Below are 18552 nucleotides of genomic sequence, written 5' to 3' on the forward strand. Positions count from 1 at the left end.
CTTTTTGTCCTGAGTTGCTTTGGTCTTTAAAATTATTTCCAGTATTGTCTGAGATTTTATTCATAAAGCTAAATTATGACTTTAACTGCAAAATACATTCTAGCTCCATCAGAATTTAAAATAAGAACTCAGAATATGAAATTACCCACTGACTCCAGCTGCGATACGCTTGTTATTTCACACTTTCACCCACACTCGTTGGAAATTCAGTTCCAATATGACAACTTGAAAATTGGTTTTAATCACAACTAATACATGGAGGGTTTTTTTTCCACTCTCTTTTTGTTCCTTACATCCTACAAGCACTGAAAATGATGATGTGTAGAGTGGCAGAAGGCAAGTGAAGGCACTCCAAAGCACCACACATCCGAGCGACAGGTGTCAAGCTCTGCAAAACAAAACCAGATACCAAGAAACCCAAAACATGCTTTAATCTGAACTATTCTTCTGGGCCTTCAGCCTCAGGCCTAACGCTGCAGCTCTTCACAGCATCCACTAATACCTCTGTGCCATTTTGAAGCCAGAGGACAAACATTTTCCTCTCAGTCTCTTGAATGGAAGCGATGCAATGCAGTGTAACCAGCCAGACCTCCGTGTAAAGGACCACATAAGTAGGGTTTCGCTCTGTGCTCAAACTGGTAAGGTTTGCAAAGCTAAACACAAAGTCAACCTGCCGCACACAGCAATACGGTAGCTCTAGTTCTCTAGAAACGAAGCTATTTTTAAACTGCAGTAGCAATGTGAACTGCATAAATTAGCATAATTTCAGCCTTCACAGATAGTTCTCAGTTAACTGTGTTACACGCTACAAATTAACACTCTGCAGATCCCTTGCTTCTACTAACGCGGTCAATCATGCGATTCATGGGGCTTAAAATCCCCTTTTTCAGTCCTCCAAAATCTCAACGGCCTTTTTAACACTCCTCTTTTCCTTTTCAGAGCAGTACTATCAAAGGCTTGGGTTTCATTACACATCTCACAAGGTCTTCATGTGTAACTGGTGGTTATGTGGCTTCGTCAGTGCAGGACATCCTACTATTTTCTCCGCTGGTGCTTTTCTCCTTGTGGGCAGATGGCATCGAAGTGGAGTGCAGATGGTAACCCACAGCCCACAAACTCCTCATTATAATTTGAAACAGTGTATGCAGCTCTTCGATTCTTATCTTCTCTTTAAATTATTTCCAGCATTAAAGGATAAATTGTTGTTTTCAGAAGACACAGCCAAAAGTAATGATATCTGTTTATAGTTGAGAACCTTCTCCTGACAAAGAGGTAATGATGTGCCTTGTATCTTCACAAGTTTTATTAAAATCCATAAATCATTAGTGGAAAGGATTTTAAATCAAGTATCTCTTGCTTTGATTCAAGTATTACCTTAAGGAAAAAAAATCAATGATAAGGAAAAAGCAGATCACACCCAAGCATGAAGGCTTACGAGTCACACTAGCTATTTAAGGTAATTTCATGGCTCCAGGTATCACTTTACCTGAGCTGCTTGGAATTATAATGGATTTATCTCCGCAGAACACCTGTGAGATAAGGGAGTTGCTGCTGACAGACTGCAGCAGGCAGCACCGAGGTGACCGAAGCTACGCTGATGGCCTGTGGGTCTGCAGGGCTCACACGCTCACCGCTCCATCCTCCCTGCCCTTTCAGGACCGAAACCCTTCCTGGGAGGAAGGCACAGCTCAAAATGAAGGTGCCATAAAAACTAGTCTTATCATTCTTTCAAGCTTTTTCACAGCATGTCCAGTCTGGTGGAACTGGCTTTCCTAACCTTTTGACCAGTTAGAAAAGTCCTAAAAACAGCGAGTTAAAAATATCAACGGTGGAAAATAGTAAGGAATGAAATAGTCAGCATTAGAGGTCGAGCCTGGATCCCTGAAAAGTTTGTATTAATCAATGGAAAAGCATTAAAAGAAACAAACTTATCCCTTAGTTATAAAAAGAAAACAAACAATACTCAAAACACCCAAGTGACACGGTTGATGAGGATTTACTAACTCGCAGTCAGCTCTCACACAAAGCGTAAATGAAAAGCTGGCTAATTTGCTCCCATTCCAGAAGCCTGGAGTCAGACTTGATAAACACAAATAGCATTATTTGTTTGAAGTTTTGACCTGGTGCCTGACAACCAATTACTAATCCACACTATTGTACCTCAGCTATAAGGGCACCTTCTAAACTGTCTCACAAAATGGTTTCTATCTATCTAAAGGATGGATACATGTTGCTTAACTCAATTCACTGCCTTTAAGAGTAACCATTAGCAAGCCTTTTCCTCAAATGGCTGAAATTATTTGCATATTATACATCAAAAACACTCAGATGTTCAAGTGAGTTATGGTATACATACACTACACATAAATAATTTGACTGTATAATACAGGGCTATAATCTTCCACAGCATGCAGGCATGCTAATGATCTTACACATGGACAACGAGATGAAATAATGAAGTATTTCACCACTGAGGGCAATTTATCTTGTCTACATTCATGGAAGAAGATTATAGGACGTCATCTTCTTAGTGGTTTCCCTTTTACAACAAAAAAGACAATAATCAGTTTTCATTAGGGAAGACTTGTCCTTTCTGTCATACCGACGTGACTTTCATGTCCTATACACCAAATACAGCACTGATGTCAATTGAATAACTACATGGTATCTTCTAACACAAAGGTTGAAAAAGGGTAATAGAATGCTTAAACTTCAGAGGCAATATTGAAGGATTTACACATGTCAAAAGAACCTAACAGATAGGTTTTCTCTCTAGCTTAATGACTTGTGCTTGAAACGAATAAGGGTCTTCAGAACTGACCATTTGAAACTGCTGTTCCCTGAGAAACCTCAGCTCAAGTCGTGACTCGAGAGAATAAAAAATTTCCAGAGGAAGAGAAAGCTCCATCGTAACTGCCTTAAGAAAGGCCTGACTTTGTAAAGTCCATCTTCATCGCACAATATCTCGCAATTTGTCCAAAGGCACATCCAGAGCTCTTTAGCATGAGAGGCCCATCGCCTACGGAAAGGCAAGAGAATTTTGGCAGAGGATGAAATCCTGTGCCAGCATTTCTGACGCAGTAAGAGTGACTCTATCACACATCTGTTCCTCTGCGGGAAGCTGAATCTGCCTGTGACAAGGTCAATTTTGAGAAGGGTTGGTATTAAAAGATTATGCTCCCTCCATCCTCTCACTGAGGCTGCGCTAATTATTTCAGGGGGGCGAAGGAATTCTTTGATCCTGCAACTCCTCCTTCCCTCGCAAGGTGACTCTGGCTGCCGACACAGCACCCAGAGGAACGGCGTGGCACGTCCTAATTCCATAATTGTGGAATTAGCCATTTTCAACCTTGAAATTTAACCCTAAGACACTGAGTATGCAGTAATCCACGTAATCCAGGCCTCTACACCTGTCCCTCTTCCAACTAATCTCGCCACCCTTCATCATGTCACATCTTAATTTAGAGTCCTGTCTGCTAAGGTCAGTGTAAGTGGATGCTCAGGAAGTCGCAGCAAGTATTTGTCACATGGCGGGACTAATTTCTTCCTTTGTGAACTGTGCAAGATACAGAAATATTAACAGGGAGCAAAGCCCTTCCCCAGCGACGCGTAAACCATCTCTACAAATGTTCTGGGAAGCAGCGAGGAGACAGAATAAATAAATAAATAAATGTAGTGTAGCCCCGGATAATGCGATCTGCTGGTATTAAGTTTTCTCCTGAAGGAGTTAAGTATATACCAGCTGCTCTACATTAAACCGAGCTGGCATTTCACATCATGCAAATTAGCCAAGCTACCATCCATTTCGGCCCAGCATTTAACAGCATTGCTATAAATGATGCAAAGTACTGGCCAAGCCAAGCCCTGCCATTTCAGCTGCTGTCAGAGAAGAAAGGAGGAGGGAGGGTAACGGCACTGAGTGATGCTGCAGCTATTCACAAGATGGTTTACAAGAGACTCCTTCCACCACAGATATTGTTCATATGACCGAAACGTGCACATGTGCACGGAAAGCCCAAGGCTTTTATTTCTTGAAAATCAATTTCTGTAAGCTGCTAAGAACCACTGCAAAATCGTCTAAAATTAAATGATTTGCCGGGGAATGCTGAACTTTCAAATCTCTCTTTGCTTAATGCTGCATAATAAACACTGAGTGGATCTGACGGGCCATCGGCTCAGAAATGCTGACACAGCAGCCTATGGGAAGCCAAGGGTGGCATCAGTCCCCACCACAATGTCTCACACCGACGGACATTTCTCAGGCTATGAAGATAATAGATAAAAATCTGTGTCTGTTCAATGCAAACCCCTTTTCTGCTGAATCTCAGAGCGCTCAGGAGGCAATAAAGAGGACTAAATCTTGCCTAGTTCAGGTTGTTGTGGCCAAGAGGTTAAGTTTCAGCACAAATCTGAAACTGTGTATAGGATAGTGAAGGATCTGCTGTTAAGTCATCTAGGAGCTTTGTAGGCTGGTTTTTTGATTTCAGGTTCTTTCATATGCCTTTTTTTGCCCTTTGTTTTTCTTCTTTCTTTTTTTCTGCTTTTTCAAGTGCCTACTGCAGCAAGTAACCTGCTCAACAAAGGGAAGCTGGAATTGATTCTTAAGGTACAGCTGCCTTGCTATCCAACCTGATAAACCAAACCAAACCACTGGTGGGTATGAGCCACGGGCATTACATCCCAGTGCCCCATACTGCATATGCACCACAACTCACTTCACCTCCAACAGTGTTGGTCTTCCAGGTCTCACCACCGTAATGCCTTTAAGCCATAATACACCCACAGGAGGAACATCTTCTCCAGGATCCTCAAAGCAACCTGTGGCAGAGGCAGCTGAAAGCCCACCACAGGATCCTCGCTGACCCCCAGCACCCGAGGCCTGGGGAGCTGGTGGCAAGGGCAGGACACAGCAGGCAGGCCTGGCTCCCCTTACCTTGCCCTTTCGTACCCGCTCGTCCATCCCAAGGCAGCCGCACACAGGGCTGGCCGGGGGTCCCTTCATGGCCTGGGGTCCCCACAGAGCATGGGGTCTCTCTGTGTTTCCCTCTGCTGCAGGTACCCACCACAGCTCGGCCAGTGGATCCCGAAGGCAAACATCTCGCAGAAAGGCACTGCACCTCCAAATTTGTCCCAATATTCACAGTGTTTCCCATTGCCTGGCACCACAGTGAGAAGTGACCACAGGGAAAGGAGGAAATCCTGGGTAAGTCTCACTTGCAGATGCTTCCATCATTAAATTTCAAGTGCATGATATTTTCATTCACAAACAGATCCACTTCCAAATATTTCTGCCCCTTATGACAACTAGATTTCCTTTCACTGGTTTGGAGTCTAAGTATTAAATCCTATAAACCAAATCACTCCACGTGGTCCAAACCCTACCAAATAAACAGCCAAAAGGCTAACTCTTACAGGCAACCAAAAGGAAAATCTCCATTGCTGCAGTGAGGGAAGTTTGTATCTGACTGCTTGGAAACAGGATCCTAGGCAACCGCTGCTCTTCCCTCTTGAAAAGCAGAAAGTGGTTTTGTTTTGTAAATTAAAGCAAATTCATTAGAATTCCTCTGGCACGGATGTGTAGGGATAAATAGGACGCTGCTGCCTCCCCTTTCCAGCTCCATGCTAGAGGACAGGCACCTTTTTGCCAGCTTTGCTTGGCAGTGCTTGTTGGCACATTACCCTGGAGAATCAGACCCCTGTGTGCTCCAGAGCCCATCTCGGAGGAGTAAGACGTAGCAGTGCTGAAAATACTCCTTCCCAAAATAATCCATCCCAGTTAAGCCACAGACAAGTCTGGAATATGTATGGCCGTCCTGAGAAGCAGACTGACCCATGGTTATCGAGCAAGAAAAGAGAAACCCGTTTCTAAGCTATTGCTTCAAATGGCCAATGCACATTGGATCTTGGAACACACATGACATTTTTAAAATTAGTTTTGAAGACTTAAATATCCATTAGACTCTTTGAAATGAAGAATAATTTATAACTGAATTAAATTTGTCTCACCAGACCAATCCATTAATTATTGTTTCCACCAGCTATACTCAAAGTTGCACACTGATCTCTGCGGATGCAAACGTGTCCTCTACATCTGTTCCAGGCCTTTAACCTCCGACACACACGTACAGATACTGTTCTCACATTACATTTCTCTAATAAAATACAACTTTGCATCATGCTACATTGGCTAAGGAGGATTTCTGACTCCAAAAGACATGACATGAATCTTTGTATCTGCTTGATCTTACAATACTATGCCTGATAGTTGTCTGTCTGTCTGCCAGAGAAAGCAAATTTGCTAGACCCCTTGTACAAGTTGATTAGCAATGACTTCCTGGTAATTAATGTCATAATCTGAGAAAGCCAAAATAGATCTGACGTGGAAAGACAGCTGTTACAGTCTTTTAAAAATACTTGTACAAAACCAGTATTTAGCTTATCGGTACTAAAATTACCTGTAGTTTCTAACAGTGGACATGGCTAAAGAAAAAGGAATCCGCTTCTAAATATTTGTTTCAAGATACACAAGGGTAACAAAATCCCAGTAGCCATGTTCACCATAAATGTCAGCACACAAGCTAGATTAACAACATGAAATCCCAACAGGGTATTCATTTTGTTCTACCAATGGGCAAGTACATAGAATTAATAGATGGCAGAAAAATACAATATAACAGTAACGCCTGGTCAGCACTTGCAGTAGACGATAGGTGATCCGATCAGGGAAGATTCACCTCATCGCGTGAAACAAAAAGGGATTACTACAACAATCTTTACAACTGAGAATGTCTCTCAGTTGTCCAAATGGCAGATCCATCAAATGGATTACGAGGAGGCTGAGACGCTAGGAAATATTATAGATCCTTGCATGTTGTGGCAATTTGAAGAGCAGCCTCTAAAGAGCTCTGTCATAGGCTTAAAATACACTGCAAAGAGTACTGGAGTATACAGAAGGAATTACAATTCCTATCGTACGCCTCTTCCACTTCTCCCAAAAACAAAGTACGGGTGTCCTCAGACAGCCATCCTAGAAGATTTTCTTCCTATACAACTCTGAAAACTGTGGTTGCCTATTAGCAAAAAGGTCTTCTCAGCTTCTACAGTGCTATTAGGGAGAGGAGGAGGAACATGGGAACGATCGAGGAAGTTAGTTGGGTTCCTCCGTTTGGAGAAAGCATAACCAAATCAACAAGATCCCAGCACTGAGAACAGCTATTTCTGCAGCTGTGTAAGTCAGCCAGCCTGTCAAGGGTTGTTTTGGGGTTTGGGTGTTTTTGTTTGTTTTTTGTTTATATAACATGAGAAAGCCTGGATGCATATAATTAGATAACTTTGTTGTCAGGCAGGTGCGATGAACATCTCTGGGCTTCTCCAGGAAGGCTTTATGGCCCAGTCCCCTATGCCTCTGGGACCACCGTGTCTAAGAACCCCTCCTTCCCCCACCCCAGGCACGGAGGGAGCAGCAAGTCAAGTACCTTGGCCTCCACTCCTGTGAGCTCCCAGAGCTTGAAGGAAGGACTAATAGTATTTAGCACTTTTATGAAGAGACCTACTTCCACTTTCAGAGAAAACACCAATGAATCCATGAACTTATTGGCCAAGAATTCATGTTTCAGAGACCTGACCATGTTTTCTTGTCAAGCATAGCACCATCGCTACCAAACCAATACCTGCCAATCCCTAGCTTCTTGGTCTCTACAGTCCGTAAGTTTTGCTTCTTGCTTGTATAAAATAAAACCTAAACAACTACTATTGGAAAGTAGCCCATGGGCTCTCTTTACAGCAGCCAGCTCTTCCAATACAGCCTTGCTACAGTCTGCGACCTACAGGCAATTCTGAAGTCCACACCGTAACCATGAACTCACCACTACACACTTTTGGATTATACCATGGTGGTCATTACGTAAAGGACAACACAGAAGAAATGGACCAATATTAGTGACAGGACAGGTAAAATAAGGAGATTTAGGGACTCTTTCCAACTATGAGAGAGAGGATATGGCAACTTCCAACCACAGCTGTAGAGAAAAAAAACCACACAAGCTGAGAAGAGGAAGAAGACTTAGGAAACATTCAAGATAAGGGATGGACACAGGGTAAAATTTAAGAAGAGGTCATGGGAGTAAATAAGACATTGTCAAAATAGGATGATGTTGCAGCCCAAAACTGAACACACACAGGGGCAAAAGTCCTGGTAAAAGCGTATTTTGAAATCCAGAAGTTGGATATTTTTTCTTTCATGTATTGTTTTCCCACACATTGCTTCCAATTCTAAAATAACCCTAAAGTAAAATGAAAAATAATCCAAGGATAACACACCTAAAAATACTTTCAAGAGGAAAAAAAAAGGTGGAATCAGAGTAAACCTTCAGATCTCAGCCTGTTTTAAAATAAGTGACCTGTTTTCTCAATTATTTATTTTAATAAATGGTTTATTTGTTTTATGTTTTAGCAGTTATTTCCATGCCTATGCTTTGCAAAACTGAAAAAAACTGAGAATGTTTCCACAAACTATTTCAGAAAGAACAATTTACAGATAAAATTAGAGGCATACAAGTAAGTGCCAAGTTTTTGACTGAATTCCAGTTCTTGGTGAATGGAAAACCAGCAGCTTCCTGTTACAAAATGTACCAACAGTTAATGTCTAATAATACACAAAATCTTGACCATTTATATACTTCAAATATAGATGTTTCTAAAAATAATGTTCAAGCAGGGTATTTTTAGCCAGGTAAACTTCTCAGGAGACTGAATCTGAGTTTCGTTGAGATTCTACAATTAGTTGCAAGGAAAAAATAAATTAATGGGTTAAATTTTAAGAGCATCCTTTGATTTATACCAGAATAAAAGTAGAAAGTTTAGCCCCAAAGCTTAAATAAGCAGAAAGCAAATGAGAAAAAATGGAAGAACAGAAAACACATCTTTCCATTAAAGGCCTAGCTATCACTTCATTCAAAAATGTATCTTCTTAAACAGCATTTATAATATTTATTCTTCTATAATATTATGTTGCAAGTTTGGGAGGTTCAAACAAAATAATTATTGATTTAAATCCCTCCTTAATTTCTTCCACTTTGGTAGGAAAAAGGGATTTGTAGGCTAAAAGCATTAAAATACTCTACAAATTAAACAGAGATTTAAATCTGGTGATGAGATAATCTGGAAACTGAAATTACAGACTAGACAATGTTTCTCAAAGGACTCTTCAAAGGAAACCAAAAATAGCCAAAACCAGCCCTGAATTTCCAAACCCAAGAACTGAATCCACCCTTCCTGTCTCAATAAAATAAAGGCTTTCTTTTCTGATACCCTCTGGATAGGAGAGAAGAGCACAGGTGGTGTTGCTCTCATAATTTTCTTTCTTTTTAGTACTTCTCAGGTACTTGAAACTTGGGAAAGGTTCATATTTTGTTTACCAGACCTCCTCTTTATAATTTGATTTTTTTTTTTCTTTTCTTTTTGAGAAGTAAAGCTCAGGTTTAGTGCCAGGAGTTTTAAAAAGCAGTAGCTCTTGTTCTCCTCTACTAATATGATTGTACCTCTCTGCATCTCCAGGAGATTCTTTTAGGATAGGTTTGATACTTCACACCACCTGATTTTTGATGAGAGTATTTTGCAGAAGACTAGAGAATGTTACTTCATGATGAGCTTCATAAAGCTCACCAGCATGCACCCTCAGTAAGTTTGCAGATGACACCAAGTTGGGTGGGAGTGTTGATCTGCTGGAGGGCAGGAAGGCCCTAAAGAGGGGCCTGGGCAGGCTGGAGCGATGGGCTGAGGCCAACTGCATGAGGTTCAACAAGGCTCAGTGCCGGGTCCTGCACTTGGGTCACAACAACCCCATGCAACGCTACAGGCTTGGGGAAGAGCGGCTGGAGAGCTGTAGAGGAAAAGGACCTGGGGGTGTTGGTCGACAGCCGGCTGAATATGAGCCAGCAGTGTGCCCAGGTGGCCAAGAGGGCCAATGGCATCCTGGCTTGTATCAAGAATAGCGTGGCCAGCAGGACCAGGGAAGTGATAGTGCCCCTGTACTGGGCACTGGTGAGGCCGCACCTCGAGTCCTGTGTTCAGTGTTGGGCCCCTCACTACCAGAAGGACATCGAGGTGCTGGAGCATGTCCAGAGCAGGGCAACGAGGCTGGTGAAGGGTCTGGAGCACAAGTCTTATGAGGAGCAGCTGAGGGAGCTGGGGTTGTTTAGTCTGGAGAAGAGGAGGCTGAGGGGAGACCTTATCGCTCTCTACAACTGCCTGAAAGGAGGCTGTAGCGAGGTGGGGGTCGGTCTCTTCTCCCAAGTACCAAGCAATAGGACGAGCGGAAATGGCCTCAAGTTGCACCAGGGCAGGTTTAGGTTGGATATTAGGAAATCTTTATTCACCGAAAGGGCAGTCAGGCCCTGGCACAGGCTGCCCAGGGCAGTGGTTGAGTCCCCATCCCTGGAGGTATTTAAAAGACGGGTAGATGTGGTGCTCAAGGACATGGTTTAGTGGTGGACTTGGTGATGTGAGGTTTATGGTTGGACTTGATGATCTTAAGGGTCTTTTCCAATCTAAATGATTCTATGATTCTATCAGCTAGCAGTTGGATAGATAGACTTAATGCTTCTCTGTTGAAGCCAGCTGCAGTTCAAACAAGCCTCCAGCACAGACCGAGTGTCTAACAGAACTGAAACACAACACATACATCAAGAAAGAAAAGTTCTGTGGAACACACAATGGACAAACAACCTAGGAAAAGTAAGAAGCAAAACTCTAAAAGCTGTCAAAGAAATCTACCAGTGCAGCCAGGGAGGCAATGGCAGGCAGCGGGAAAGCAAGGAAAGAAAATTAATAATTAACCCATTTCTGGTTAGAGGACAGTTGGACCAAAGTGTCCTGCTTCGGTGCTGCTGTACATCAAGTGCAGAGCAGAAGGCGATAAAAATTACTTGCTAAAACATGGATGAAGAAAGTGAGAGTGTTCACTGAAGAAAGATGATTTTATGGAGTAAGATAACAGTTCCAAGGACAGAGGGAGAACACATGGACACCATATGCATAAGCATTTTGAACTGATTAACAAGTAGCAGCAAAGGAGAAAGACAATCTAATAGTCAGGGGACTAGCTAGTAATTTTCTATAGCACTGCAGACTTTATGACCTTGGGTAAGTCTCTTTGTGCCATTCATTTATAAAACAAGAACAATATCCTTACCTCTAAGGAGTGCTCTTAGGTTAAGTATAATAAAATTTGGAAGCCCCCTAGATATTACCTATTAGCAGAGATCGGAGAAACAGCATAAAAAAATAAAATAAATTGGAAGCAGGAAAAAAGGTCATATTAAATGAGTGTTACAAAAACACTAACCATGGGCCATAAAAACCTGAGTGAACTCAGCAGCAGCATTATTAGCTGAACAATAAATATTTTTGGAAATCCCACCTTGGACATTTCGACAGCGAAGGCACTGAACTTGGAAGGAACATTACACAATGACCAAATGCTTCTTTACACAAGAAACATCACAAATTGAAATCAGAGCAAAAACCATTTTCACTCATTATCCAGTACAATAAAAAACCTGAATGGAAGTTTGAATCCACGTGATCCTTTGCATATTTTATATGAAAACCCAACGATGAAAGAACCTCCTAAGTTTACAGTGCAATCTTACATCTTTTGTTCAAACGCAGGCCACTAAAACAGGTTAGCTTTTTATATTAAAAGACAGATCACTGAAAACTCTGTGTTAATCATCACAATAAAACAATTTATTAATTGTTCTCTTATTTTTTTTATCTGGTAACATTTAATTTGGAACAACCCCCTAACAATTTAATATTTACCAGTATGTATCTATAAACATATTGTCAAAACCATTGTAATCATAAACAGAAGAAGAACTTGGCTACTTAATAGCCTCAGATTGCTTACAGTGTGTCAAAAAAAAAACCAAAACAACATCAGAAAGCAAGATACAGCAAGGTTTTTTCATAAGAATGTACTTAAGTACATAACTATAATTACATAAGCAAGCTTATTAAAATTAATACTAATTTATTTTTGTGGATATATATTTTGATAGCCTGAATCTATAGTTTTTCTTAGATTTTCCCACCTCGTCAGTAAAATGTCTCCTTTGTACACATCCTAAACGTGACCTCATTTGGTTTCTTCCAACATTGCAAAAGCTATCTTTTATGGTTAAGTTATCGGTATTACTGACCACATTTCTCATCGTTTCTTCTATAATTAGCTCAGCAGTGGTAGTCAGACCCGATGTTACTCCACTGAGGCAGCTCACATAATGGCACTGAAACCAGCTGATGTACATCTGACTTTATATTGGGTCCAGATAAAGATTTGCTTGATTCCTGTCCCTTCTGCAAGATGGCTCTGTAGTAAAACTGTGAAGCCCACTATAATACATAAAAATGGCTAATGCATGTGAAAAAGGAAGGCATAATTTCTCTGCAATATGCTTTATTAATCTTTCTCTTTATGAAGCTTCACATTAGCAAGACAGTGACACGGAGGTATAAACAGCTTCTGATAAAGTTAATTAAAATATAGCAAAGTAATTACTAGTATCTGAACTATATGGCTTCATTTGGATTGCTAATGGCATGGGAACAGGGGTAGGGAGGCAGAGAAGGCTAACCAATAGCCAGCAGATTGCAAGTCACATGTAGCTCATGAAACAGCTGATGCAAGCCTAAATATGAAGTGTGGAAAAATACTGGAGCAACTCATTAAGTCATCAGTTTGTGAGCAGCTAGAGTACTTCAAGGCAGCGCACAACCGACAGAAAAACTCCCTGAATTTTTCTTCAGTAGTGTGCTATCAACCCAGGAATGGCGATCCAATAGATTTTTTGCAGAGACCTGTAATGGAGCTTCTCTGCCAATTCCATTTCATACCATTGTCATTGACTTGGACTACAGAATGGCTAATGAGAAGAACCCAGGGACGTTTCTAACCTCGATGGGTATTGCAAATGTTTTGGAGCACAGCCCAGATCTAGAACACCCCAGATGTACATGATCTTCACAAATTAGGAAGGAAGAACTAAATCACTAGAAGAAAAATCTAGTGTAAGACTAGCAAATGAGGAGATCTAGAACACCCCAGATCTAGAACGCCCAACTCAACATGATCTTCACAAATTAGGAAAGCAATGTGAAGAAAAATCTAGCTGAACAAGGTGGATTTATTGCAGACAATGATATCTATCCAGTTTTGAACCAAATTCTTAAAACAATGTCTAGGCAAACTGAAAAGAGTTCAGTAGGTGGCACAAAGAGTTGTAAGAGTTCTAGAAATCCTGAGAGAAAAGGTTAAAAGAATCAGGTTTGCCTAGTGTAGAGAAATAGAAAAGCAAGGGAGAACATGGTAACACCTAGCGAGCATCTGCCTTCCACGTCCTCCAAGAGAGGATAAGTGTCTCACTTGCAGCAAATGAAGATTGCAAAGACATTTGCAAAGCAATAACAAATCCCACCTGCACCCCTCCCTGCCAAACACTGAGGACAGTTATAGGCAATTGCTGCATACACATCCATTAATACCAGGTTAAATAGGTATCTGTCAACTTGAAGTGTTTCAGTGGAAGGGTGGGAGCAATGACTTAGCAAGGTCCCAGTGCTTTCAGGACTGCTACTGTTACTTAAGATACAAACAGTAATTATTTTTTAGGTTCTCCAGAGAATGAAAATCAAGAAGCTGGAGAACACAACACAGCAGCAATAAACACAGTAATTAAATCCATGGTCTCCTTCGGTGGCTTTCACAACAGCACGGCAACAGACTGTATTCCTGGAACGGTACCTTTCTTCTTGCACCCTGCATAAACAATTTTACCGTGCCCATGGACTTCTAATTGGCAATGACTTCTGCCTTAAATAACTAATGCAAATTTAGTAGCCAAATACAAGTGACTCTTTCAGAATAACTAATAAATGCCATTTTGTATAGGAGAGAGAACTATCTTGCTATCTACTTGATGGTAGTTTCTCTGGTAACAAAGTTAAATATTTCCAAAACAATGCTCTCTAAATACGGGTACAATTTATTGGCGGCGTTTTCAAATTAGACAAAATAAGCACCAGTGCAACAGTAGGATACTGTTGTGCACAACACCGGGAATTTAATATGGAAAAATGAATGGAGTGTGTATATCGGTAACAATAAAATAGGAATGATACTGCCATGATTCATCGACTGAAGATTTCCGACTAGCATTTACAATAGGCTTGATGCTAAAACCTTTCTTTGGAAAGTGCCTCTGAAATACTCTGAAGAATGCTTTTTATAAATTGCACAACATTTTAAATAACACGTTGCCCTTATATGGCCTTAAGGCAGAAAACTTCCAGTCACTATAAAAATCCAGCTTACACATGTAAAACCATACCAAGAAGAACAAAAAAAAAAAAAAAAAAAAAATCAAAATATTGAAAAGTTTTCACTGATACCACATTTCTCCCCACAAGGGACACCTTGATTTTCACCATTTTTTAAAAAATGAATACCACCTGCAGTGCTCATGTTCTCTGAAGAACCAGGCTCAAGATTGGTGCCAGGTGGTACCTAAAAAGCTCATGAACCTAGCACTGGTGCGCAAGTGGCTTGAAACATGCTAAAACAGCATTAGAACATGGTCTAGTATCTTCATATTGCCACTTCTGGTCTATGCACTAGACACAGCCTCTCCTCCAGAATAATCAGGAAACTAAGAGCAGGGAAAAAGGCATATAGAAATTCAAAGTGCAAGTATAAATACGCCATGATGAGAGAGAAAAATTCATATGCACAAATAGTTAAAGGTATCCCATCTATCTGTTTCATCCCTCCCATCATCTCTTTCCCTGTAAGTAGATGTCCTAAACACGAGGTCAAGTTGCTCTCTGTCCTTATTCGGTACATGCAACTGAATTTTGTATTATGTAGTGCAAAGAGGACCTTCAACAGGATTAAGAGCAACTCCCTAAAATACTCCCAGAACATCCTGTGGCTTGTTGATTATGAAACCCTCCAGAGATATGATAGGAGTTTGAATTCCCTCGTGTTGAAATAGAAACTGAACTCAGATATCCCACCTTCTGAGTGAATGCTCTAACCGCTAAGCTGTTGTACAAAAGCAATGCTTCTCTGCCACTTGTGTTGAAAGTCGCCTGATATCACCTTGGGTTCTGATGGAAATAGCTTATGCCTCTAACTCCAAGACAGAGTTTGGGGCTGCAAATTCCAAGTTCAGCCTCAGCAAGGAGTACAGCACAAGTTAAATAGATTTCGGTCATTTTTATTTCTTCTCTTCGGCTTTTGATCCAAGCGTCGCAATCTCTTTTTAATTCTCCCTCCACCCACACAGGCGGATATTATGTCCTTCCCTGTGGGCTGCAAACTCCATGCGGGGATCAAGATCTACAAAAGATAGGTGCCAAAGCATTTGGTATCAGTCCTATTTATGGATCTAAACTCTGAATGCCATGATAAGAATATAACTTCCCTCCCTCACAGGGGATGCCAGGTGCCTGCACAGTAAAATGGTGAGGGCCCCATCGGTGCTTAAGATAAAATATCCAGAGAAGCAAGGGATCACCCTCACAGGACATGTCTATGATTTTTGAAATATTTAGACCTGATGCAGTGTTTAAGACTAAACCTTACTAGGCTTATTATCAGAAAGCACTTCTATACCTGAATGTAGCTGAAGATTTTCCAAGATAAAAATGCTTCAGCTGCTGACATACCATCTGACAGCTGTCCATGCATCCCGGTCCTCCTCCCTTGGGAGGGAGGGATGGTAGAAAAAGAAAAGAACATTGCCCTTGATACGACTGTTCTGGAAAAATCTCCCTTTAGATACAGACCTACGTTCCAAATTACTACCTTGAATGGCAAAAACCTGCATGCTTACGTGGGCAGAGGGATCAAAGCTGGATCAATAAGAATAACAAAAAAGGACTGTGTTTATTCAAGATAATGGATAGTAAAACAAACCTCAGTGGTTCACACCTTAAAAGGTGCTGGTCATCTGCTAAGACTGCTACCCACATGAAGCTACTGAGAATGACAAAGCCTAGGATTTCTGCCACTGCTGAAGTTATTCAAAACTCAAAATTATCTGAAATTCCTTTGCCCAAAATCACTCCCTGATTAAATATAACAAGTTAGCATAAAGACCCTTTCATCATCAGGATACAAAAAAATGGGGTTTGTTCCACATCTGTATAAGGGTTAAAACCACCACAGCATTCCCCTTCCTGCTGCAAACAGCTACCACTGGCAGGATCTCTCTGATTATAGTCTATTATAAGATGAAAAAGTATTTATGAATAACAATCATTTTTGCAGGAATGCAAATTTCTATGCAGAAGCCAAGGCATGCCTGAGAGAAAGAGCAGCATATAATGAGATTTTGCTGACATTTCATAATCACAAGGACAGATTCTAGCACAAGGAAAAAAAGAGTACTTATTTCTCTCTTAAGAACAAGATGTGATGCGCAAGTCGGTCTGTCTGCTGCCACCACCCTGCCACCAATACTTGTCTGTCTCCTTTGCCTGCTCTCAGTCCCTCGGGACCTGCTACAGTCGTATTCGTCTGGCCTGAGCAGCCCGATACGTCACCCTGTCTACCAGCAATGAAAGCGCAGCATAGCCTAAAATTCAGGGCACGGGGCCAAACACGCCCAATCAGTAGTCGCACTTGTCTTAAGAGAAGAGGGTTACGAGGCCATAGATTTCAAAAGCTAGATGGTAGGGATGGCCCATTATTCCTTGAGGAAGGAAAAGGAAAAAAAAAAAAAAAGTATGCCATCATTTCCCTGTCCCAGTATAATGGTATCACCTTCTACTGGGCTCAGGTATCGGTAGAAGCAGCTTGTAATGTATATGACTGTTGCAAAAATACATCACGCTGCTATACAGCGATCTCTACATAACGTTAATCAATTCTGCTCGCTGCAGCAGACCATCTGCTTGGCTCGCACCGTAGTACGCTAACACGGACTATCTGCCTACACTGCTGTCGAGCACGCTGGGGCATCAGCAGTACAAGGCAATCCGAGCCATGCTGAAAACATTACTATGCCGACAAAAATTAAACGAGCTGAAGAACGTACATTTCTCCTCCCTATACAGGAAGCAGCATATATAAAAATACATTAGGAAAGTGATACAGATTAAAGGGAAAGCTAAAAAATGCATATGGATAATGTGCTGCATCTGTGATGTCTTGCACGTATAGCATGAAACCAGACAATTCCACTTGACTATTCATTTCCTACGTGAACTATTTAATTTAGCTGCACTGAGAAGGGCATGCATATTGTAATTTACCATCAAGCGCTGCCTCCCATTCACTCCCCACACAACTCAAATACAAAATGTTCACAGGACTAATGCTCCGGTACAGTACATGACCAAACACAAAACACATTCATGACAGGCAGCAATCTTTCCCCATCCCAGGCACACAACCCAGCCATTACAATTAGCACCTACAGAAAGAACACAAAGAACACACCCCGTAACCAACATCTCTACCATCTCCCTTCCATAAACCCCACAAGTTCAAGCAAAGGCAATAGAGAAGGCAACACGGGCAAACAGCACACACTGCACCATCCCTCACCACCCCACCGTCAGCTCCACCATGCTGACAAAATTACAAAGCCATCCCTTGGTAACACCTGCCACTATGCGGAATATAAAACATCCCACCACTGTGGACAGATGTTACCACACACACACACACACATCCCCCCTTCCCTCACTGCTGTTCACACCACTGTCTACCTCAGAAAACCTGCTGCACACATTCGGTATAGAAATAAATTCTTGCATACACCTCCCCAACATTTGGTGCCTTCTAACCTGTGTGTCAAATCCATTTTCTACCGAGCTACTCTTCCTTGGTAGGAGTCCATCTCCTGTGTTTTCTTGTCCATTAGGAGATTTGAGAGGAATCTGGCTGGAATACAATGGCTTCGTCACCTCCACCTTGTTCCCAAACTTCAGGTAACAGGGCTGTGGGATGGTCCTGGCCGTTGGGACATGCAGGATTGGAGCAGCGCTGTGTACGGGTTTAGGTAGTCCCGATTTCATTTTGGAGGCTACCAGGATGGCTGGCATTTTCTCTTTCTGCTTTCCTAACACGTTTCTGTCAGCAGCAGCAACAGCAGAGACAGGAGGCAGGGAGAGAGAAAAGGACACGTTGGGGAAGCTGCTCTACACTAATGCAGCCTGGTTTACTGCAGGGATCTCAAAAACCAGCTTAGAATAAAATAAAAAAAAAAAAAAAAAAAAAAAAAAGAAAGAAAAAAATAAAAGAAAAAAAACCAAACAACACTTTCAGCCTAAAATATCTCCCAGCTTTATGCCAGCCTTCCACCTGTTTCCTCTAATTTTATTTTCAGTTCTTCACCACTGTCCTCCTTCCTATTTCTGCTGTTATTTAACTTGCTCCTTCCTTTCTCTGGCTGACTCCTGTAATTTTCTTCCCTGGAAATGGGAGACTTTCACTCCATTATCTTGTCACCGCATCTCCAAAGTGAGGCAGCCTTTTGGAAT

The 18552-nt window shown here is 41.5% G+C and overlaps 1 protein-coding gene across 3 annotated transcripts in view; it reads right to left on the reverse strand.

The window, feature by feature from the left end:
* The window catches only part of NAV2 (neuron navigator 2), a gene marked incomplete at its 5' end in the record, with an annotated part of 427505 nt that overhangs the window by 211283 nt on the left and 197670 nt on the right, over positions 1 to 18552 (reverse strand). For 2 of the 3 annotated variants that reach the window (XM_082317337.1, XM_082317336.1), the window contains one exon: positions 17857 to 18114. The exons of the other annotated variant lie outside the window; for it this stretch is intronic. In XM_082317337.1, coding sequence (XP_082173463.1) covers positions 17857 to 18114 — 258 coding nt within the window. Of the gene's footprint in view, positions 1 to 17856; positions 18115 to 18552 lie in introns of those variants that run through there. 3 annotated transcript variants of the gene reach the window in all.

This window comes from Platalea leucorodia, assembly GCF_965183815.1.
Source record: "Platalea leucorodia genome assembly, chromosome: 7".
NCBI lineage: Eukaryota > Metazoa > Chordata > Aves > Pelecaniformes > Threskiornithidae > Platalea > Platalea leucorodia.